The 21,658-nt window shown below is 40.2% G+C and overlaps 1 protein-coding gene and 31 non-coding genes across 32 annotated transcripts; 5 read left to right on the top strand and 27 right to left on the bottom strand.

The window, feature by feature from the left end:
• The first annotated feature begins 19 nt into the window (after positions 1-19).
• Positions 20-92, top strand: TRNAT-UGU (transfer RNA threonine (anticodon UGU)). Its single transcript has one exon. It is a non-coding gene; the product is annotated as a tRNA-Thr (tRNA).
• A 65-nt stretch (positions 93-157) lies between these two features.
• TRNAT-UGU (transfer RNA threonine (anticodon UGU)) lies at positions 158-230 on the top strand. The gene has a single exon. It is a non-coding gene; the product is annotated as a tRNA-Thr (tRNA).
• Positions 231-295: 65 nt separating this feature from the next.
• Positions 296-368, top strand: TRNAT-UGU (transfer RNA threonine (anticodon UGU)). The gene has a single exon. It is a non-coding gene; the product is annotated as a tRNA-Thr (tRNA).
• A 59-nt stretch (positions 369-427) lies between these two features.
• On the top strand, positions 428-500 carry TRNAT-UGU (transfer RNA threonine (anticodon UGU)). Its single transcript has one exon. It is a non-coding gene; the product is annotated as a tRNA-Thr (tRNA).
• Positions 501-1,011: 511 nt separating this feature from the next.
• On the bottom strand, positions 1,012-1,084 carry TRNAT-UGU (transfer RNA threonine (anticodon UGU)). The gene has a single exon. It is a non-coding gene; the product is annotated as a tRNA-Thr (tRNA).
• Positions 1,085-1,285: 201 nt separating this feature from the next.
• Positions 1,286-1,358, bottom strand: TRNAT-UGU (transfer RNA threonine (anticodon UGU)). The gene has a single exon. It is a non-coding gene; the product is annotated as a tRNA-Thr (tRNA).
• Positions 1,359-1,423: 65 nt separating this feature from the next.
• TRNAT-UGU (transfer RNA threonine (anticodon UGU)) lies at positions 1,424-1,496 on the bottom strand. The gene has a single exon. It is a non-coding gene; the product is annotated as a tRNA-Thr (tRNA).
• Positions 1,497-1,561: 65 nt separating this feature from the next.
• TRNAT-UGU (transfer RNA threonine (anticodon UGU)) lies at positions 1,562-1,634 on the bottom strand. Its single transcript has one exon. It is a non-coding gene; the product is annotated as a tRNA-Thr (tRNA).
• Positions 1,635-1,699: 65 nt separating this feature from the next.
• On the bottom strand, positions 1,700-1,772 carry TRNAT-UGU (transfer RNA threonine (anticodon UGU)). The gene has a single exon. It is a non-coding gene; the product is annotated as a tRNA-Thr (tRNA).
• Positions 1,773-1,967: 195 nt separating this feature from the next.
• On the bottom strand, positions 1,968-2,040 carry TRNAT-UGU (transfer RNA threonine (anticodon UGU)). Its single transcript has one exon. It is a non-coding gene; the product is annotated as a tRNA-Thr (tRNA).
• Positions 2,041-2,104: 64 nt separating this feature from the next.
• TRNAT-UGU (transfer RNA threonine (anticodon UGU)) lies at positions 2,105-2,177 on the bottom strand. The gene has a single exon. It is a non-coding gene; the product is annotated as a tRNA-Thr (tRNA).
• A 203-nt stretch (positions 2,178-2,380) lies between these two features.
• Positions 2,381-2,453, bottom strand: TRNAT-UGU (transfer RNA threonine (anticodon UGU)). The gene has a single exon. It is a non-coding gene; the product is annotated as a tRNA-Thr (tRNA).
• A 203-nt stretch (positions 2,454-2,656) lies between these two features.
• Positions 2,657-2,729, bottom strand: TRNAT-UGU (transfer RNA threonine (anticodon UGU)). Its single transcript has one exon. It is a non-coding gene; the product is annotated as a tRNA-Thr (tRNA).
• Positions 2,730-2,794: 65 nt separating this feature from the next.
• TRNAT-UGU (transfer RNA threonine (anticodon UGU)) lies at positions 2,795-2,866 on the bottom strand. Its single transcript has one exon. It is a non-coding gene; the product is annotated as a tRNA-Thr (tRNA).
• A 64-nt stretch (positions 2,867-2,930) lies between these two features.
• Positions 2,931-3,003, bottom strand: TRNAT-UGU (transfer RNA threonine (anticodon UGU)). The gene has a single exon. It is a non-coding gene; the product is annotated as a tRNA-Thr (tRNA).
• A 65-nt stretch (positions 3,004-3,068) lies between these two features.
• Positions 3,069-3,141, bottom strand: TRNAT-UGU (transfer RNA threonine (anticodon UGU)). Its single transcript has one exon. It is a non-coding gene; the product is annotated as a tRNA-Thr (tRNA).
• A 57-nt stretch (positions 3,142-3,198) lies between these two features.
• TRNAT-UGU (transfer RNA threonine (anticodon UGU)) lies at positions 3,199-3,271 on the bottom strand. Its single transcript has one exon. It is a non-coding gene; the product is annotated as a tRNA-Thr (tRNA).
• A 65-nt stretch (positions 3,272-3,336) lies between these two features.
• TRNAT-UGU (transfer RNA threonine (anticodon UGU)) lies at positions 3,337-3,409 on the bottom strand. The gene has a single exon. It is a non-coding gene; the product is annotated as a tRNA-Thr (tRNA).
• Positions 3,410-3,746: 337 nt separating this feature from the next.
• On the bottom strand, positions 3,747-3,818 carry TRNAT-UGU (transfer RNA threonine (anticodon UGU)). The gene has a single exon. It is a non-coding gene; the product is annotated as a tRNA-Thr (tRNA).
• Positions 3,819-3,883: 65 nt separating this feature from the next.
• TRNAT-GGU (transfer RNA threonine (anticodon GGU)) lies at positions 3,884-3,956 on the bottom strand. Its single transcript has one exon. It is a non-coding gene; the product is annotated as a tRNA-Thr (tRNA).
• Positions 3,957-4,159: 203 nt separating this feature from the next.
• Positions 4,160-4,232, bottom strand: TRNAT-UGU (transfer RNA threonine (anticodon UGU)). Its single transcript has one exon. It is a non-coding gene; the product is annotated as a tRNA-Thr (tRNA).
• Positions 4,233-4,297: 65 nt separating this feature from the next.
• On the bottom strand, positions 4,298-4,370 carry TRNAT-UGU (transfer RNA threonine (anticodon UGU)). The gene has a single exon. It is a non-coding gene; the product is annotated as a tRNA-Thr (tRNA).
• A 65-nt stretch (positions 4,371-4,435) lies between these two features.
• Positions 4,436-4,508, bottom strand: TRNAT-UGU (transfer RNA threonine (anticodon UGU)). Its single transcript has one exon. It is a non-coding gene; the product is annotated as a tRNA-Thr (tRNA).
• Positions 4,509-4,573: 65 nt separating this feature from the next.
• On the bottom strand, positions 4,574-4,646 carry TRNAT-GGU (transfer RNA threonine (anticodon GGU)). Its single transcript has one exon. It is a non-coding gene; the product is annotated as a tRNA-Thr (tRNA).
• Positions 4,647-4,711: 65 nt separating this feature from the next.
• Positions 4,712-4,784, bottom strand: TRNAT-UGU (transfer RNA threonine (anticodon UGU)). The gene has a single exon. It is a non-coding gene; the product is annotated as a tRNA-Thr (tRNA).
• A 65-nt stretch (positions 4,785-4,849) lies between these two features.
• On the bottom strand, positions 4,850-4,922 carry TRNAT-UGU (transfer RNA threonine (anticodon UGU)). Its single transcript has one exon. It is a non-coding gene; the product is annotated as a tRNA-Thr (tRNA).
• A 65-nt stretch (positions 4,923-4,987) lies between these two features.
• TRNAT-UGU (transfer RNA threonine (anticodon UGU)) lies at positions 4,988-5,060 on the bottom strand. Its single transcript has one exon. It is a non-coding gene; the product is annotated as a tRNA-Thr (tRNA).
• Positions 5,061-5,125: 65 nt separating this feature from the next.
• On the bottom strand, positions 5,126-5,198 carry TRNAT-GGU (transfer RNA threonine (anticodon GGU)). Its single transcript has one exon. It is a non-coding gene; the product is annotated as a tRNA-Thr (tRNA).
• Positions 5,199-5,401: 203 nt separating this feature from the next.
• Positions 5,402-5,474, bottom strand: TRNAT-UGU (transfer RNA threonine (anticodon UGU)). The gene has a single exon. It is a non-coding gene; the product is annotated as a tRNA-Thr (tRNA).
• Positions 5,475-5,539: 65 nt separating this feature from the next.
• Positions 5,540-5,611, bottom strand: TRNAT-UGU (transfer RNA threonine (anticodon UGU)). The gene has a single exon. It is a non-coding gene; the product is annotated as a tRNA-Thr (tRNA).
• Positions 5,612-11,379: 5,768 nt separating this feature from the next.
• Positions 11,380-11,452, bottom strand: TRNAT-UGU (transfer RNA threonine (anticodon UGU)). The gene has a single exon. It is a non-coding gene; the product is annotated as a tRNA-Thr (tRNA).
• Positions 11,453-17,283: 5,831 nt separating this feature from the next.
• Positions 17,284-17,742, top strand: LOC149953932 (zinc finger MYM-type protein 1-like). Its single transcript, XM_090169851.1, has one exon. The coding sequence runs from the start codon at positions 17,284-17,286 to the stop codon at positions 17,740-17,742; it is 459 nt and encodes a 152-aa protein (XP_090025977.1).
• The last annotated feature ends 3,916 nt before the right edge of the window (positions 17,743-21,658 follow it).

Here is a 21,658-nt window from a genome sequence, read left to right as displayed (position 1 = left end):
AGAACTTCGGCGCTTACGTGGCCGCGTGGCTTAGTGGTTAAAGCTACTGTCTTGTAAACAGGAGATCGCGAGTTCGACTCTCGCCGTGGTCTACCACCTTTCGAACTATCTCTTTAATTTCTTTTTCAATTTATTATAAGAATTGCGTCGGTTCCGTGGCCGCGTGGCTTAGTGGTTAAAGCACCTATCTTGTAAACAGGAGATCGCGAGTTCGATTCTCGCCGTGGCCTACCACCTTTCGAAATATCTCTTTAATTTCTTTTTCATATTCTAATAAGAACTTCGGCGCTTACGTGGCCGCGTGGCTTAGTGGTTAAAGCGCCTGTCTTGTAAACAGGAGATCGCGAGTTCGATTCTCGCCGTGGCCTACCACCTTTCGAACTATCTCTTTAATTTCATTTTCTAATAAGAATTGCGTCGGTTCCGTGGCCGCGTGGCTTAGTGGTTAAAACGCCTGTCTTGTAAACAGGAGATCGTGAGTTCGATTCTCGCCGTGGCCTACCACCTTTCGAACTATCTCTTTAATTTCTTTTTCATTTTCTAATAAGAATTGCGTCGGTTCCGTGGCCGCGTGGCTTAGTGGTAAAGAAAGGTGGTAGGCCACGGCGAGAATCGAACTCACGATCTACTGTTTACAAGACAGGCGCCTTAACCACCAAGCCACGCGGTCTCGGAACAAACGTAATTCTTATTATAATATGAAAAATATATTAAAAAGCAAGTAAGAAAGGTGGTAGGCCACGGCGAGAATCGAAATCACGATATCCGGTTTACAAGACAGGCGCCTTAACCACTAAGCCACGCGGCCTCGGGACCAGTGTAATACTTATTATAATATGAAAAATATATTTAAAAGAAAGTAAGAAAGGTGGTAGGCCACGGCGAGAATAGACCCCGCAATCTCCTGCTTACAAGACAGGCGCCTTAACCACTAAGCCACGCGGCCTCGGGACCGGTGTTATTCTTATTATAATATGAAAAATATATTAAAAAGCAAGAAAGAAAGGTGGTAGGCCACGGCGAGAATCGAACCCGCGATCTCCTGTTTACAAGACAGTCGCCTTAACCACTAAGCCACGCGGTCTCGGAACAAGAGTAATTCTTTTTATAATATGAAAAATATATTAAAAAGCAAGTAAGAAAGATTGTAGGCCACGGCGAGAATCGAAATCACGAGATCCTGTTTGCAAGACAGGCGCCTTAACCACTAGCCACGCGGCCTCGGGACTGGCGTAAATCTTGTTATAATATGAAAAAATTATTAAAAAGAAAGTAAAGAGGTGGTAGGCCACGGCGAGAATCGAACCCGCGATCTCCTGTTTACAAGACAGGCGCCTTAACCACTAAGCCACGCGGCCTCGGGACCGGTGTTATTCTTATTATAATATGAAAAATATATTAAAAAGCAAGAAAGAAAGGTGGTAGGCCACGGCGAGAATCGAACCCGCGATCTCCTGTTTACAAGACAGGCGCCTTAACCACTAAGCCACGCGGTCTCGGAACAGGTGTAATTCTTTTTATAATATGAAAAATATATTAAAAAGCAAGAAAGAAAGGTGGTAGGCCACGGCGAGAATCGAACCCGCGATCTCCTGTTTACAAGACAGGCGCCTTAACCACTAAGCCACGCGGCCTCGGAACATGCGTAATTCTTGTTATAATATGAAAAATGTATTAAAAAGCAAATAAGAAAGGTGGTAGGCCACGGCGAGAATCGAACCCGCGATCTCCTGTTTACAAGACAGGCGCCTTAACCACTAAGCCACGCGGCCTCGGGCCCGGTGTGATACTTATTATAATATGAAAAATATACTTAAAAGAAAGGTGGTAGGCCACGGCGAAAATCGAACCCGCGATCTTCTGTTTACAAGACAGGCGCCTTAACCACTAAGCCACGCGGTCTCGGAACAGGTGTAATTCTTGTTATAATATGAAAAATATATTAAAAAGAAAGAAAGAAAGGTGGTAGGCCACGGCGAGAATCGAACCCGCGATCTCCTGTTTACAAGACAGGCGCCTTAACCACTAAGCCACGCGGCCTCGGTAACGGTATAATTCTTATTATAATATGAAAAATATATTTAAAAGAATTAAGAAAGGTGGTAGGCCACGGCGAGAATCGAACCCGCGATCTCCTGTTTACAAGACAGGCCCCTTAACCACTAAGCCACGCGGCCTCGGAACCGCCGCAATTCTTATTATAATATGAAAAATATATTAAAAAGCAAGTAAGAAAGGTAGTAGGCCACGGCGAGGATCGAACTCGCGAGCTCCGGTTTACAAGACAGGCGCCTTAACCACTAAACCACGCGGCCTCAGGACCGGACTAATACTTATTATAATATGAAAAATATATTGAAAAGAAAGTAAGAAAGGTGGTAGGCCACGGCGAGAATCGAACTCACGATCTCCTGTTTACAAGACAGGCGCCTTAACCACTAAGCCACGCGGCCTCGGGACCGGTGTAATACTTATTATAATATGAAAAATTTATTTAAAAGAAAGTAAGAAAGGTGGTAGGCCACGGCGAGAATCGAACCCGCGATCTTCTGTTTACAAGACAGGCGCCTTAACCACTAAGCCAGGCGGCTTCGGAACAGGCGTAATTCTTATTATAATATGAAAAATATATTTAAAAGAAATTAAGAAAGGTGGTAGGCCACGGCGAGAATCGAACCCGCGATCTCCTGTTTACAAGACAGGCGCCTTAACCACTAAGCCACGCGGCCTCGATAACAGTGTAATTCTTATTAAAATATGAAAAATATATTTAAAAGAAAGTAAGAAAGGTGGTAGGCCACGGCGAGAATCGAACCCGCGATCTCCTGTTTACAAGACAGGCGCCTTAACCACTAGCCACGCGGCCTCGGGACCGGCGTAAATCTTGTTATAATATGAAAAAATTATTAAAAAGAAAGTAAAGAGGTGGTAGGCCACGGCGAGAATCGAAATCACGATATCCTGTTCACAAGACAGGCGCCTTAACCACTAAGCCACGCGGCCTCGGAACATGCGTAATTCTTATTATAATATGAAAAATGTATTAAAAAGCAAATAAGAAAGGTAGTAGGCCAAGACGAGAATCGAACCCGCGATCTCCTGTTTACAAGACAGGCGCCTTAACCACTAAGCCACGCGGCCTCGGGACCGGTGTGATACTTATTATAATATGAAAAATATACTTAAAAGAAAGGTGGTAGGCCACGGCGAGAATCGAACCCGCGATCTTCTGTTTACAAGACAGGCGCCTTAACCACTAAGCCACGCGGCCTCGGTAACGGTGTAATTCTTATTATAATATGAAAAATATATTTAAAAGAAAGTAAGAAAGGTGGTAGGCCACGGCGAGAATCGAACCCGCGATCTCCTGTTTACAAGACAGGCGCCTTAACCACTAAGCCACGCGGCCTCGGTACCGGTGTTATTCTTATTATAATATGAAAAATATATTTAAAAGAAAGTAAGAAAGGTAGTAGGCCACGGCGAGAATCGAACCCGCGATCCCCTGTTTACAAGACAGGCGCCTTAACCACTAGCCACGCGTCCTCGGGACCGGCGTAAATCTTGTTATAATATGAAAAAATTATTAAAAAGAAAGTAAAGAGGTGGTAGGCCACTGCGAGAATGGAACTCACGATCTCCTGTTTACAAGACAGGCGCCTTAACCACTAGCCACGCGGCCTCATGACCGGCGTAAATCTTGTTATAATATGAAAAAATTATTAAAAAGAAAGTAAAGAGGTGGTAGGCCACGGCGAGAATCGAACTCACGATCTCCTGTTTACAAGACAGGCGCCTTAACCACTAGCCACGCGGCCTCAGGACCGGTGTTATTCTTATTATAATATGAAAAATATATTTAAAAGAAAGTAAGAAAGGTAGTAGGCCACGTCGAGAATCGAACCCGCGATCTCCAGTTTACCAGACAGGCGCCTTAACCACTAAGCCACGCGGCCTCGGAACCGATGCAATTCTTATTATAATATGAAAAGTATATTAAAAAGCAAGTAAGAAAGGTAGTAAGCCACGGTGAGAATCGAACCCGCGATCTTCTGTTTACAAGACAGGCGCCTTAACCACTAAGCCACGCGGCCTCGGGACCGGTGTAATACTTGTTATAATATGAAAAATATATTAAAAAGAAAATAAGAAAGGTGGTAGGCCACGGCGAGAATCTAACTCACGATCTCCTGTTTACAAGACAGGCGCCTTAACCACTAAGCCACGCGGTCTCGGAACACGTGTAATTCTTGTTATAATATGAAAAATATATTAAATAGAAAGAAAGAAAGGTGGTAGGCCACGTCGAGAATCTAACTCACGATCTCCTGTTTACAAGACAGGCGCCTTAACCACTAAGCCACGCGGCCTCGGAACCGCCGCAATTCTTATTATAATATGAAAAATATATTAAAAAGAAAGTAAGAAAGGTGGTAGGCCACGGCGAGAATCGAACCCGCGATCTCCTGCTTACAAGACAGGCGCCTTAACCACTAAGCCACGCGGCCTCGGGACCGGTGTTATTCTTATTATAATATGAAAAATATATTAAAAAGCAAGTAAGAAAGGTAGTAGGCCACGGTGAGAATCGAACCCGCGATCTCCAGTTTACCAGACAGGCGCCTTAACCACTAAGCCACGCGGCCTCGGAACCGATGCAATTCTTATTATAATATGAAAAATATATTTAAAAGAAAGTAAGAAAGGTGGTAGGCCACGGCGAGAATCGAACCCGCGATCTCCTGCTTACAAGACAGGCGCCTTAACCAATAAGCCACGCGGCCTCGGAACAGGCGTAATTCTTATTATAATATGAAAAATATATTAAAAAGCAAGTAAGAAAGGTGGTAGGCCACGGCGAGAATCGAACCCGCGATCTTCTGCTTACAAGACAGGCGCCTTAACCACTAAGCCACGCGGCCTCGGGACCGGTGTTATTCTTATTATAATATGAAAAATATATTAAAAAGCAAGTAAGAAAGGTAGTAGGCCACGGTGAGAATCGAACCCGCGATCTCCTGCTTACAAGACAGGCGCCTTAACCACTAAGCCACGCGGCCTCGGGACCGGTGTTATTCTTATTATAATATGAAAAATATATTTAAAAGAAAGTAAGAAAGGTAGTAGGCCACGTCGAGAATCGAACCCGCGATCTCCAGTTTACCAGACAGGCGCCTTAACCACTAAGCCACGCGGCCTCGGAACCGATGCAATTCTTATTATAATATGAAAAATATATTAAAAAGCAAGTAAGAAAGGTAGTAAGCCACGGTGAGAATCGAACCCGCGATCTTCTGTTTACAAGACAGGCGCCTTAACCACTAAGCCACGCGGCCTCGGGACCGGTGTAATACTTGTTATAATATGAAAAATATATTAAAAAGAAAATAAGAAAGGTGGTAGGCCACGGCGAGAATCGAACCCGCGATCTTCTGTTTACAAGACAGGCGCCTTAACCACTAAGCCACGCGGCCTCGGGACCAGTGTAATACTTATTATAATATGAAAAATATATTAAAAAGCAAGTAAGAAAGGTAGTAGGCCACGGCGAGAATCGAACCCGCGATCTCCTGTTTACAAGACAGGCGCCTTAACCACTAGCCACGCGGCCTCGGGACCGGCGTAATTCTTGTTATAATATGAAAAATATATTAAAAAGAAAGTAAGAAAGGTGGTAGGCCACGGCGAGAATCGAACTCGCGATCTCCTGTTTACAAGACAGGCCCTTTTTTTTAATAATATCATTAAAAAATACATTGTTGATGTATATCACTAAATTTCGAAAGCAATTTTGACAAAACAAGAGCAACTATTATAAAAATACAGGTATGCTAATGTGGTGATATATATTAACCAAAAAAACAAACAAATACACTTTTGGAATGCGATATATATGAAAGCAATTAAAGCACAATATTTAAACCCCTTAAAACATTCTGATTTACGTTTAAAAAATATTCACACTGTTAAATTAGAATTTTTTAAATATTTTTCACAACATATTAGCAAATTTATTTTTCTTTACAATACCCAATTAAAATCAAAATGTAAGATATCTGGACATTTCTTTTTTTTTTGTTTCCAATAAATAAATAAATAAATAAATATTAAAATATTCACCCTTGAGTCTTAAAATATTTTTAACAAAATTCTTTTTCCTTATCTTTATAAATTGCTATGGTTTTACTTATTTCACTCCTAATTTTAGCGATAAATCGTTTTTTTCACAATAAAGAGCGGGACATTATCATGGGTTGTATAAAAAGATATACTATCGAGTATAAAATATTTAAATATGGATATTAAAAAGTGCAAAACTTTCCGCTCGAGAGGATTGATATTTAAAGGGCATTTACCTTGAAAAACAAGAAATACATTTCGAACATATCCCGGGGTAGTGAACCAATTAACTTTTATTTTTAGTTTTTCCACGAACAACCACAACCACCAACTATTTACTACGCGACAGTCTAATAGTAAATGCCCTAAATTTTTATCCGCACCCTTACAAAATGTACAGTCTGCAGAAGCCTGTGGATCAAAGGCATGTAAACGGGCATTTAGAAAATAAGCGCGATGGACAATTTTATAATTAGTATCTCGTTGTTCGGGACCCAACAATTTTCCTTTTAGCCAATTCCACCCTGGTTCGGGTAATGGACCCCCGAAATATTCCCGCCATTTGAGTTCACCGGCTGATTCAGAAGTGCCAATCGTAAGATACCGATGATATAGTTCCTTTACCGAGGCGGATGCATAGTCGTAGATAGATCCATTCGGAGCATCAATCTTAATCTCGGGACTGGACAGCTGCGCATTCGAAATAGCGTGTACCCGGGCCAAAAAATTCTGGGGTAGCGCACTTTTAATGACCGAATAATCACGCAGGACTGCCGACGCGGGCACTTCAGAGTTAGAAATATCGCACAGTTCTAACATACTGACTTCCGGTAAAAAGCCAGGTATAACCTCGTAACAAAACTCGCGAAGACATAGTAGACCGTGAGACAGAAAAGGAAGGCGCTGTCGATACGATAAGTCGGGCAAGTTAATGTGCCTACCGTAGAAAACCGGTTCGTGTAACAGATTCTCAGATAGCTGGAGTCGCATATTCTGGGAGTCAATAAACGTCCGCCACGCGATCCACATTTCTCGATAACGCGGAGAAAGCCGACTGAGCCACGACTGAGGTAACACGCAACGCAGAATGTTGATACCGGGACTTGCCGTTCCGTCAAATGGGTTTAAAAGGGCAATCACGAGATCTCGCTGAGCCGAAGGGCTTTCCGGAGAAAGAATAGTCTGCAACTCCCGGAAGCGGAAAGCGTAAGTCTTCCATTTTAGATCGACCAGTCCATAGCCACCCAGACGAGTAGGGCCGCTAGGGCGCGTGAGAGTGGTATACGAAACTTGATAAGCCCGAGACCCCCATTGGAAGTCCAGCGCGACTTTGCGTAACTGAACGGCTATACTATCAGGAAACGGAACCGAGCGAAGAGTATGATTCAAAAGCGACATGGCCAAAGTAATAATTAAGATAACCTTTCCGGTAACCGTCCAACGCCGCGCCTGCCAAACCCGTAAGACTTTCTTGAATTTTTCTAAACGTGAAGTCCAATTTAGATCAATCGTATCGGTATACGATGAACCAATATACACGCCGAGAACCTCGAGCGGTTCAAAAGAAATAGTAATGCCGGAAATGACCTCGGGGACATTAGCGCGTTCCGACCCTAGCCATAATCCGCGACACTTGCTCAGATTTAATACCGCGCCCGATCCTTCCGAAAAGCGGTGATACTCGGCCACAACTTCTTCAACCGATTTCCGGTTCCGAACGACTACAGTGTTGTCATCGACGTGGATGCGCAATAACGGGGCCGAATGAAGACCAGGCCAATTGACCCGGACAATCGCTTGACGACTCTCTAACGCGAAACACAAGGCTTCCGACGTCAGCACGTATAAAAGTGGGCTCAGCGGACAACCTTGACGAACCGAACGACCGAGTTGGAAAAAATCGGTTAAATAACCGTTTATCTTCAAGCACGACCGACTACCGATAAGAAAGGTTTGAATCCAGCCGCAAAAAGTGGGACCGAAACCGAAAGCGCGCGAGACAGCGAATAAATATGGCCAAGAAACACAATCAAACGCTTTGGCTAAATCCAACTTCAAAAGAATTCCGCTAGTGTTCACGCGATTGAGATACTCAATCGTGTCCAATAAAAGCGCGGGGGTACTAAATGACCCGCGACCTTTGATGGCTCCCGTTTGACGATCAGAAATTATCGTTGGTAAGACCGCTGAAAGTCGCATTGCCTGGATTTTCGCGAAAATCTTATAATCCGCATTTAAGAGGGTAATTGGACGCCAATTAGATATGTGCCGCAAGTCGCCAGTCTTCGGAAGCAGAACGATCATGCCTTCTTTCATACTCGGAGGCAAACGGCCCTCACTTTGACAAAAGGCAATTCACGCTAAAAATTCGTCCTTGATTTGCGGGAAAATAAACTTCCAAAACTCATTAGTTAGGCCATCTTTTCCGGGACTCTTACCATTTGGAAGGTTCCGGAGGCTTAAGGTTACATCCGCCCAAGTCACTGAACTCTCGCAGATAGCGAAATCGGCCTCCGACAACCGGGTCGGGATATATGATACGTATTCTTCAGCACTGGCGTTATTAGTAGGTCTACCGCGGTACATGTCGCTAAAATGTTCAAAAACCCTGCGCCTGACACATAACGGATCCTCGAGAAGAGTTTGGGACGCGGAATAAATGTATCGTAAATTTTTCTTACTTTGGCGATACTTCTCAAGGCGTAAAAAATACGCCGTAGGCCGTTCACCCTCTGTGCGCCACAGTTGATTAGAACGAGCTACAGCTCCACGAAGGACATTCCGGTCGAACAATTTCAGATCGTCCACCTTGGAAGTTAACTCCACCACGTCAATTAGTCCATTCGTAAAGTCCTCCTGAGCGCGGACCACCGCTAACCGTAAAGCCGTACGATGATCGCGCGAGCGCGCCACTTGTATTTTACCAAAAAACATCGCGTGATCACGCAAAGAAGACTTTAACTTTTCGTACCAGTCAATAACCGACGTAGAAAATTCCGGCCACGTACGACTTCGACGAATAATACGAGCCACCGCGTCGCGATACGAGTCTAAGTCGAGGAAGCTCGCGTTGAAAGACCATGTGCCCGGGCCCATAGCGACACCGTCCAAATTGAAGCGGAGTTCGACTAGTTTATGATCCGTAAGTGAACATGGTATAATTTGGCAAAGCTTTACATTCTTACGCTCCGACGCCGGTACAAAAATATAATCGATCCGAGATTGTACATAGTTCCCAAAAACATAACCAGCCCATGACCAGTCGAAAACATGGGGGTGTGTGTCCCTCCAGACATCGACAAGATTTAAGGCACTTTTGAAGCGAAACAGATCAGTATGTCGGAAGCGCGTGGTGACCAAAGGAATAGGACAACGATAACGTCATCAAAACTCCATGTTCAACGCAAGTATCCGCATCTTCCAATGTAATAAATGTGACGAAAAAGCCACCCAAAGTAGCGACCACTGACGAATAGGAATCCAAACCAAAATGCTCTTTCAAATCATCTTCTACCAAATTAACGGCCGTCGCTTCAGAAGCGACGAAAACCGTACGTCGTAAAACTTCCATAATTAAAATTAGTTAAAGGGGTTACAGACCCTGCAATGCAGGGTCAAAGATTAAAATTAATAAATAACTCAATAAACTGAGATTATAGAAAAGCAAATATATTTAAAATAAACACTAAGCCTAGGCTTAAACGCCAAAAGAGACTAGAAAAACGGAGCGGAAAAATCGGCAACCGCACTCTAGAAAAGCTCAAGCGAGACCTCAGAATCAGTGTGAGCGGATTTGTTATTATGAGCGAAAATGAACGGTAAAATATCTTTTTAAAAGAGCGCAAAACAAAAATGAGAGGAGCGAAAATTTTACCGCTCAAAAAAGAGCGGAAAAAAAGAGCGACAATTTTACCGCTCAAAAAAGAGTGGAAAAAAAGCGAAAATTTTACCGCTCAAAAAAGAGCGAAAAAAAAAGAGCGAAATTTTACCTATCAAAAAAAGAGCGAAAAGAGAGGAGCGAAAATTTTACCCCTCAAAAAAGAGCGAAAAGAGAGGAGCGAAAATTTTACCGCTCAAAAAAGAGCGAAAAGAGAGGAGCGAAAATTTTACCGCTCAAAAAAGAGCGGAAAGAGAGGAGCGCCGATTTAACCGCTCAAAAAAAGAGCGGAAAAATGAGAGCGAAAATTTTACCGCTCAAAAAAGAGCGGAAAGAGAGGAGCGAAAATTTTCCGCTTAAACTTCTGTCTTCTGAGTGTCCGATTTCAAAATAATTAGCAATGGCGACGAGGGTTTTCGATACGTGAAACTAGTACACGACAATCGCTATACAGTGGCGTAACTAAACTTACGGTCGCCCGGGGCGGAAGACAAAACCTTAGCCCCCTCTCATACAATTAATATTAATTAATGAATAATAATTTGAATGACTTCAAGTATTGATTAATTAATTGACGAATTAATTAATTATTATGGCAAATGAACTACAAATATTATTTGCTTTGGTAATAAACATTGAAATTAAACTTAAGACTTTACTGAAAGTCTGAAATACAAGGAATAAAAATGTACACGTGAAAATCTGCGACCGACCATTCAAAACGCGCCCTCCGCTCTTATAAGTTTGCACCTGGGGCCCCTTTCGCCCCCCTGGTAGATACGCTACTGCCCCTACATACCTAGGGATTGTGTGTAGAAAGTAGATGAAGATGTAGTTATAGCTTCATAAGTTAATTGTATGCTAGAAATGAGCGCAATTATTACCGCTCAAAAAGAGCGAAGAGAGGAGCGAAAATTATACCGCTCAAAAAAGAGCGGAAAGAGAGGAGCGAAATTTTAACGCTCAAAAAAGAGCGAAAAAAAAGAGCGAAAATTTTACCGCTCAAAAAAGAGCGAAAAAAAGAGCGAAAATTTTACCGCTCAAAAAAGATCGGAAAAAAAAGAGCGAAAATTTTACCCCTCAAAAAAAAAGAGCGAAAAGACAGGAGCGAAAATTTTACCGCTCAAAAAGAGCTAAAAGAGAGGAGCGAAAATTTTACCGCTCAAAAAAGAGCGAAAAGAGAGGAGCGAAAATTTTACCGCTCAATAAGACGTGAGCGTGAGCGGCTCTTTGATAAAAATGCCCAACACTGCTCAGAATCGAACTCACGATCTACTGTTTACAAGACAGGCGCCTTAACCACTAAGCCACGCGGCCCCGGAACCGATGCAATTCTTATTATAATATGAAAAATATATTAAAAAGCAAGTAAGAAAGGTGGTAGGCCACGGCGAGAATCGATCTCACGATCTCCTGTTTACAAGACAGGTGCCTTAACCACTAAACCACGCGGCCTCGGAACCCAAGAAATTCTTATTATAATATGAAAAATATATTAAAAAGCAAGTAAGAAAGGTCCGTCATTCATCCCAGAATAAAATTTGCAATAGATGTCTGTCTACCGACCACCTGTAAAAATACCGTTCGTTCTTTCTACGCAACCGATGCAAAGAACAGGGCCATACTGCTCGTCATTGTCCCATTTTGAAATTTCCATTCACCCGAATGCAAATATTGACAATGTTGATAGGAATGAAGTCGTTCATGATAAAGAGGTCGAAATACCTCTTAAGTCAACAGAGGTCGCTCCTGATTCCATTCGGTTTTAGAATTTTGGCGCGAAAGATGTTTATTCTATGGAGACTGACGAGGCAACTAATTTATCAAAGATTGTTAAGGGCGCCCCTAAGCGGCACTGGCTGAATTCTACTGGTAATGAAGACGAGCGGCGCTAGGAGAATCAGACGGAATCTGTTTCCAGCACGCTACTTCCGAGTCTTGTAGAAGTTGCGCGTTGAAAGACCGAGTGCCGGGCCCTAATTTTATTCCCTCTAAATCAAGACGCAACTCAACCGCATCGTGGTCCGAGAAAGGGCAATAAATAATTTGGCTCATAGAAATGTTCTGCCTATCGGCGCCGCTTACAAAATTGTAGTCTATGCGAGAGAGGGTATGCCTCCCGAAAACATAACCCGCTCAAGACTGACGAAAAATCTAAGCGTGCTTCATTCTCTACGTATCAACCGCGACATCTAAATAGCGATCAGCGTCAAACGAAAGTGACCTCTATCTAGGGCTATTGAAATAGGAATACGGTCAAAAGAACTATCAGCAACATCATTAAAGTCCCCTAGAATAGCTGGCCATAAAAGCCCCTGGCAATCTTGCTATAAAATATGATAAGGCTGGGCGAATAGCATTGTTAGCCTATCGAGACGAATATCGAATACCCAATAAATTTCTAATCGAATACCCAATAAATTTCTAATCGAATACCGAGACGAATAGTAGTTTTTGAACCAAATACCAAATAGTTAGGCTTAATACAAATATTATCTTATCGAATATTCGTCGAATAATAGGCCCGTATATTCGTCGAATACTATACCGAATATTCGTGGAGTACTATGCCAAATATTCGTCAAATAATAGACCTGAATATTCGTCGAATAATATGCCGAATATTGACCCAAATATTTGTCGAATAACAGATCTAATAGTGACAATGGTCTAAATATTTAAAAATAATAATATCTAAATGGTAATTTAGCTAATTAAAATAAGTTTAATTAACTTATGACAATAATTTTACTTTATTAAAAATATGGGGATCCATACCTCAAGAACAACAAGTAGCCTAAGGTTTAACCAAAATTAAAAGACTGCAAAACAAAACTAAAACTATTTTGAGTAGTCTCGCTTTACTTTAAAAAAAACTGAAGGGAGAATAGTTTTAGTTTTAGTTTTGTTTTTTACATTTGCGTTTTTTATACTAGGCTATTTGTTGTTTCTGAGTCATGATCTCTATTTTTTTAATAAAATCAAAATTTGTCCTAAGTTAATACACTCGAGTTAATAGAACTTATTTTCATACCCAAATTCGGCGGAGAGCTAACTGACCAATAACAACGATCTTTAATATAAAATTGCCGTTTCAATTTTCAATTTTCTGAGCTCCGCCGTCGTATCCGTCGACCGCCAATTTCTGAGAGCTCTACCGTAGTAATCCCCCCCCCCCCCCAAATAGGTTTGGCCTTCACCGTCTCCCCATAGCTTTCTATGGGATGGTAAAGGCGAGAGGCGGAAATAAGATACTATATTTTCCGAATATTCGCCGAATATCTTCCGAATATTTGCCTAATATGTAACGAATAATAAGGACCGAATAATACAAATGCTATTCGATATTCGATCAAATACCAAAAAAGGCGTGAAGCGAATATCGAGACGGTTATTCGTCTCGATATACGACCGAATTATTCGGTTAATCCGGTTATTCGCCCAGCCTTAATATATGAAAACGAGCCTTCCTTCCGCATTCCTCATTCCGCTTGTAAACATAGACTAATTCCCCGTGCTCGTCATCCAAGTCACAGGAGACGATCAGGAAACGCCCAAATTGGCTTCTAGTTACGCTGTTTATTCGTGAGCTCCGTTGACAGAATTATATATCGAAGTCGCTCTTCGTCCGAATGGCAAGAAGATATTTTTACTTGGTATGAAAATTTGAAACGTCACCTCAGAGACCATGCCATGTTTTTTAGTAAGGTTAGAACTCGCAGGCAGCGTGAAAGGCGCGCGGCACTGCGAGTCGCTTTGGATGAAGCTCGGGATCAATTTTCTCGTGGCCTGACAGACCGTACGGAAGTTGCGAGATTAGGTGATTCCCCCAAAGACTTCGACCAAGAGAACATGCCTGCGAAAGTTGTCCGGTCCAATCAAGAGTGGCGCGTATTTGGAGAGCGTCCATCGCGCTATTTCTTGCGCCTTAAAAATATAGGCAAAATCCCCCGAGGAGTCCGGGAACGAATTTTTAATCATTATTCGTAAATGAGGTAACGTGAAGCTGTCGATCCCCCTCTTCGCGATTATTTTCTTCAGCACATTCGTAATCGTTTCCTGATAATTTGAGTGTCACGTGTGATGCGGAGGTTTTGGCGATCGTGCGGAAGCTTCCCAATGGTAAAAGTTCGGGATCTGATGGTTTCACTAATGAATTTGGAAGGTTATTTTGGAAAAAAATAAAGATGAGTATCTCCGTTTCATTGCTACGTGTGATGAGTCGTTATTCAAAGAGCCCAAATTTTGGAAAAAATTAAAAAAATTGGCTGTTACAAATAATATGTACATTTTTATAATAAGTAAATAATGGAGAGTGATGCAGCAACAATAGGTTATAGCTGCGACCCCTAGCGGCGAAGTTACTTTCCCTGAAGAAGCACAGAGTTTTCGTTGGTGTCATTCCATAGATCTTAGCGAATTTAGGATTCGAAAAATCAATAGTTACAACTAGTTAAAGGGTTGGAAAAAGCCATTTTGTAGCATGTTAACACGCGATTTATTCCGAGAGACGCATGTAGATAACTATAATTTTTTCAACGTTTATTAGTAAACGTTACAATAGTTCTTTTTATAAAATAACCTTGGCTATGTTGTTGAAATGGTGCCTCCCGGCTTCAGCTGTGTATCCGTTTTCTCTCCCACTAAAGAGCTTATGAACTCATTCTTAGGCATTGGCTGAACTATTCCAGGGCAACATTTCAACAAGTTGGCAAGCGTAAAGACATTTTATAAAATCAAATATTAGTTCATTTAATAAATTTTTTAAGTTTCCCTTTGCAACCTTTGGAGAAAATTCGGTTTTAAAATTTAACAAGTCGGTCAAGCCCGTAATATTACCTCTCCTCGGAGGATATATCCCGGTGTCGTCACACACCACTGTAACTGTATTTATTAACTATTATGCTTACGATGAGTGTCTTATTTGCAGTGTAGCTAAGGAGTTATCGTTGGTTCTGTGGTAGAGCGCTCAACTGCCTAAAACCTGGGTGGCGCATTTGTTTTTAAACAATAGAAGAATAGAATTTCTTTGATGCAATAATTTAAATCTTACACGAAATCTGGTTCTATTTCAATTAAACCAAAATTTCATACTCTATTAAATACGCTTCTGATAAAGCTGAAGGTCTAATTTTCGATGAAGCGTTATGAGTGTCGGTGGTTCTGTGGTAGAACGTTCGCCTGTCAATTAGGTGGTCTCGGGTTCGACACCCGCCCGATGCGATCGCAAATTGATACTAAGACTAATACCGTGAACAATTGGTGGAAACCCTGCCATTGGACGTTGAGAGGTTGCCATAACAATCAGCACTCGGTCCGTCCCAAAAGTCAAAAAGAAGGAGTTGGGAAAAACACACCCATGACAACCGGCGCGACGGTAGGCGTTAACGAAAAAAAAACCAACCAATCAAACTCAACGCAATCGCAAATTTATCCGTTAACGCTTACCGTCACACTGTGGTTTTGCCAACCGGTAAAATGGTTATTCAGTGAGCCAAGAAACTGCGTACGCAGTGATTACCCTTTGCCCCGAAAATGCGAACGCGTTCGCCGGCCTGACAGACAGACCCACAGACAGACAGACACGGTGGTTGTATAACCCCTCCTAGGGTACAAAGTCCCCTCGGAGAGGTAAAAATTAATAACTAAATTCCTAGCTAGAAATAATTGTAGCAGAATAGTCCTTTGCGCAAATTAGTGTTACCACTTGCTAAACAAATTTGCACACATAATTATATAAGAAACAATATTAACCTAATCTAATTTGTACCAGTAATAGCTAGAGTACATTAAAAAGATTTCATTCTCAGATAAATACCAAGGGGGTGATAACTCCCCGCAATAGGTGTAAAATTTTGTAGCTCTGACTGTACTTAACTAAAGTGATTACGTTACTGATTATAGCATTAGCATTTCCAAAGGCTCTATTCAGTTTCATATGCCTGTAACCGGTGTACAGAATTTTAGGAAGTGGTTAGCCCCTTGATACATACTGAAGCTACTTTCTCCAAAGATTGCGAAGGGAAACTTTATAAAATTATTAAATGACTAATTTTAACGTTTACTAATTATCGTTTGAAAAATTATAGTTATCCACATGCGTCTCTCGGAATAAATCGCGTGTTAACCTGCCAAAAATGGCTTTTTCCAACACTTAAACTAGTTATAACTATTGTTTGAAATACCGTATGACTGTTAATTTCTTTCCACGTCCTAAATTCGCTAAGATCTATGGAATGACACCAACGAAAACTCTGTGCTTCTTCGGAGAAAGTAACTTCGCCCCTAGGGGTCGCAGCTATAACCTATTGTTGCTGCATCACTCTCCATTATTTACTTATTATAAAAATGTACATATTATTTGTAACAGACCATTTTTTAAATTTTGTCAAAATTTGGGCTCTTTGAAACACAGTGCAATCCGGGACCGTTACCAAAAACAAAGGTGAGAGTTCTCAAGCTTCCCAAAGTAATCTTATAACAAATGAAGAAAATTTTACACAACTTAATTGGTGGGGTTTTCAGATCTCGCTGGATGTGAAGAAAATATATCAACCGAAATATCAAATACACACGTTATCAAACACGACTTCCAATTCCAAATGTTTTTCAACGGATCATACTCTTTGGGAATCCATTACTAATATTACTGAATTGGCAAAGGGCCTTCAGCCTGTCACAATAAGGACTGTGACTATAGCAAGTCTTTACGTGTTTATTACGAAACCTGTTGTAAAATGAAAAAGATAATTTTAAAAACAACCGCTTTCAAACGGGTCCTTCGTAACGAGGAATCGGTTAACCGTGAGTGATTACTGTTTTCACCATCGAAAGGAACAGTTTATAGTTTCGTTTGCCGATTATTTTCTAACACAACAGACTCGCCTTCGTCTTTCAGTGCAGCCGGCTTTAATGATTCGAAACACTCATCCACTCGTATTTCTGAACACGAAAAGGGTGTGGAACATCAGAAATACATGTTGATATATTGCAATGCAAAATTAGAGAAACTGGTCGAATTGATTCTAAACTTTTGCAACATATTCACCTTGAACTAGTTTATTGGCAGGAAGTTTAAAAAAAAATTGTGGCAGTTGTGAAATTTCTGGAATTAAGAGGTCTGGCATTCAGAGACAATAATCAAACAATTGGATCACAGCACAATGGAAATTATTTGGGAATCTTAGAGCTACTGAGTCAGTTTGATAAATTCATTGAAGAGCACATAAAAAAATATGGCAATGCAGGATGATTAACTCCCTCATATTAGCGAAGAGTTTATGGGTATGAAAGTTCAGTCCGTAATTATTTCTGAACTATGCAAAGCAAAGTATTATTCCATCTCTGTGGATTCTACTCCCGATTTATCTAATGTTGATCAATTAAGTTTTACAGCTCAGTATGTCAAAGGGAGTGTGTCAGTTGAGCGGTTTATGGAGTTTATACCTATTTATGGACACGGTGCTGAGTATCTAGCCGAAGTTGTATTAAATTTCTTGAAACAGAAAGAAATTTCAGTATCAGATTGCCGTGTCCAGTCATTCGATAATGCTTCAAATATGGCTGGACAATATTCTGGTCTGCAAACAAGACTTAAAGAGTTGAATGAGTTTGCCGTTTACGTTTCCTGTTCAGGACATTCATTGAACCTAGTAGGTGTTAAAACTGTCAAGTGCAACGTGCAAGTTATCTCTCATTTTAACTTTGTTAGTTTCATCTTAGGGACCAAACAACAAAGTTGTTAAGCATTTAATCGGTGGTCAGCCCATGCTGATGCCAGTATAGCACTATGTGAAAAGACTCAAGCTGCACTTGACGATTTGCCTCAAGATGAAAATCAGACAAAAGATACCAGACATGATGCTCAATCACTCAACAAAAAAATGGACAAACTGGAGACAGTAATTTGGTGTATATTTTGGAACAACATCTTTTCCCGCTTTAATGAAACCATTAAAAGTGTACAGAAGGAAGATATCAACTTATCTGTTGTTGTAAATCTCATAAGGCCTTTAAAGTCTTATACTCAAGATCTGAGAGGCTATTTCGACCACTACGAAAAAGTGTAGAAAATCCAAAGCTTCCAAGTCTAATTACAGTGACAGCAATACCGACACATTTCTAGTTGGAAGTCAAAAGTACAAAGTAGACCATACTTACCTATAATAGATTCATTGATAGAGGGATTAACAAGACGAGGCAAAGCATACGAAGAAATTAATGATCGTTTTGGTTTTTTATGAAATTACAAGAAATGAATTCGGATGAGATTCCGCAACAGTGTAAAAATCTTTCATTGCACTACGATAATGATCTGGTCGAAGTAGAACTAATATCGGAATGTCAGCACTTCAAATACTACATTTCAGAAAAACTCCGAAAACATCCATGTCAGATATTTATAAAAAAATAAAGCCGATAATTTGGATTCCATATTCCAAATTGCTGAATTATTTTACAAAAGAATTTACCTTGTTAGTCCACGCATTGTTTTTCTTAACTTGTTATCGTTATTTTATATTATTTCTTTAAAATGTGTTTTCTAGTGAAAATCCCTGAAGTACATCCCTAAGATTTGCTGAGAATCATTTTTAAAGAGATGCTCAGGGTTTCGTCCAAATGCAACGACTACACTTTTCTCGTAGCAATTACCCTCTTCCCAATTGATTCGTCACCTTAACCAAGGTGGTGCCGTCATAGCGTGTTTAGTTCTCTCCGGAGGTTAATTAACGCTTAACTCCGGCAAATGAGCACAACTTAAAAATTGTTTGGTAAAGGTTTATTTTATTACAGTGATTTATAAGAACTTTTGTTTAGTTAATAATTCCAACGGCTCCAAATTTTCTTGAAAAACAAAGTTTTTGTTTTTAGGTCTTCAACGGACAAGCCTGCATCGCAAGAAAATGTAAATAAAATCTGAAAAACCAATATTAAGCCTACACGTACCTTGAATGCGTTGATGGTCATTTGAAAAATGTCAACGCTGGTTTTCTCAGGATAATCTATCTTTTTTCGTTGTGAATGCATCTTATCATATCCTCCTGTATGACACGTACATGTACAAAAGCAAATTAATAATCTGGGATTTAGGAAACAGGAAAAGGCGCTTTTGCCATAGGAATGTATATACCGGAGGGCCACTAAACTCACTTGTCAGTTTCGCCCATGCACTTAGCCCAGAGCCGCGAGATATTTAAGCACGGCACTGATAGTAGATATTCATAATGGTATAAAGACATATTTATTTACTTATATAATTTGAAAGAGGTTGACTATTCTATTGTTAATTGTATATTGAATATTGATGCGCCTTCGGGTTTGAATGATTTGATTATTTATAAGTAGAGGTGCTATTAAACTAAATGTATAATTACCGACGTTTTGGCAGATGGATTGAAGTGTTTCCTGATATTCTATCTCTTGAAGATGCGGTTGTAAGAATTTTTTGCAAGCATCATAATGCTGAAAAGTTTTAAAGTTTGCTTGTAATAGCAACGGAGTCAATAATAAGAGCTGATTGAATAAAATACAGTCAAAAAAGGACATTCCAGCTCTTCAAAGCTTGTCTAGGAAAATAATCGTATCCTACGATAACAATTTGCATAAATGTTTATTTTCAAACCTGAACTTCATGTCAATATATTTTAGCATAAGTCTATAATATTGTTCCATAAGTTTGTCACTTTGGGGAATATTTTACTGAGTGCTAGTCACAAACGTCATCACAAGAATAAAATCGAACCCTAGCGAGGTGCAGTCAAAGGTTACGCGTGAAGTGAGAGTTAGTGGACGAAGCCCGTAATGCAGTCTGACTTGTGAATGGCTCACAGTAAAACGTTTGCATATAAAGAATATAAAGTGTCACACTTAGGTCGCAAAATTATACACTTATGAGTTAATTTACCCTTCAAACTGATTAAATTCTAAATACCATTATTTTATATTAAACGAAATTGCTTAATTAAAGGTATTTTATCAAAGTAGTTGGTAAGAATTTTACTTCAATAATATTTTAAGAACTTCCAACGAACCACCACTACTTATAGTTTCAATGTGTACCTGCAGCTACAAATGCCTAATTAAACGACACTAAACAATAATATTTTACAAAATCACGTACATTTGGAGAAGAAAACGTGTTAGCTTTTATGTAGCACTTTTTGAAATCTTCAAACTGTTCGTCGGTCGCGTCTTTCGCTGAAAAACACAATATTTTCCTTATTATTAATTCTTTGATACTCATTCTTCAGCCAATTAGAATAGATAGATAATGGTTATTTACTTCAACAACATACAGACGTACTTTTTATAGTACCGCCGGTTAAATTATGTAATAATTTACATTTTAGTGAGGCGGATATCTCCAGAATACTTCACTTTTTGATAAAAGCATGAAACTTTCCACATATGTACTATAGGTTTAGGAGATCATTTTAAGAATGTATGCCCAGCCGTCCGCCATCTTGGATCCAAGATGGCGGCCAGTTTATGTTGGAAATTCCGGTTTTTATTTTTTTCTGGAAGTTCTATTAAAGTTATCGACAAACTGACAACGGAATTAATATTCGTAGGTATTTGGACATTTTCCTAATTTTTTTCGAATTCATCCGCCATCTTGAATCCAAGATGGCGGATTTTGAAATTAACCCCGCAACTGAAAATACGTATAAACACACAGTTTCATACTTCAAATAAGCCAGTTTGAAGTGCAAATGATATGTCTTTTAGCAAATTTCATATTTATAGGATTTTTTCAAATTACTGTCATTTTGAATCCAAGATGGCCACTTTTTTTTGGTGTGAAATTAGGTTTTTATTTTTTACTGAACATCCTAGTTGAGCTAACGACAAAATGACAACGATAATAACAATCGTAGGTGTTTGAATATATACCCTATAAGGACATTTTCCTTATTTTGTTTTTCGAACTCGTCGGCCATATTGGACCCAAGATGGCGGATTTCGAATTAAACCCCGCAACTGAAAATATGTATAAGCCCACAGTTTCTTACCAAAGAAATCTATACCCAATGTCAAAGCATGTACGTGCGCTTTCCCTAATTGTTTTAGTTGTCAAACTTATCAAAAGGATTTCCTAGTTCGTTAATTTCTTTGATCAACGCCTTGGTATTCAAAAAGAAAGTGTTTTGAAACGCTGGCCGACTTTCATGGTGAGAACTTAATGTTGAATGGTTTCTTTCAAACAAGAGCCGCTCGAAGTCGTTTATTACTTTGGATATTTCTGGTCCGGCAACCATCCATCTCCTAAGAGCCTCCGCATCTTCAGTCAATCCGATAGCTCCGCCGTCACCTTTAACAATCTTATTTAGTTGTTCGTGCGCTTGGTCGAGTGCAATCGCCGAAAAATTCCTTCCGGTAATGTTAGCGGTAAACTTTCCCTGTGAAAACTCCTCGTAAATACTTGGGTGCTGTGTCTCTAAATTCTCCATATCTTTTATATGGATAGGAAGCCATCTTGAATAATTTGAATGATTAAAAGTAAAATACCACGGTACCATTTTTCTCAAACTCTTTACGTACAAGTCAAAATCGGAACTGCGCAGGGAAGTAATGAAATCTAAAAGGACTAATTGGAGTTCCATAACCAAATTCCAGTATTTAAATTGCGCGCTTTTAGAGCTCATACTTTCTTGCCATTTT

Source organism: Leiobunum rupestre, chromosome 3 (assembly GCF_980474605.1).
Source record: "Leiobunum rupestre chromosome 3, qqLeiRupe1.1.hap1, whole genome shotgun sequence".
In the NCBI taxonomy this organism is placed as follows: domain Eukaryota; kingdom Metazoa; phylum Arthropoda; class Arachnida; order Opiliones; family Sclerosomatidae; genus Leiobunum; species Leiobunum rupestre.
The sequence above is the reverse complement of the archived record's forward strand: the minus strand, read 5'-3'. Positions and strand labels throughout refer to the sequence as shown.

Excerpts from the sequence above, each read along its gene's own strand:
- LOC149953932 (XM_090169851.1), top strand. The coding sequence starts at position 17,284 with ATGAAAGTTCAGTCCGTAATTATTTCTGAACTATGCAAAGCAAAGTAT.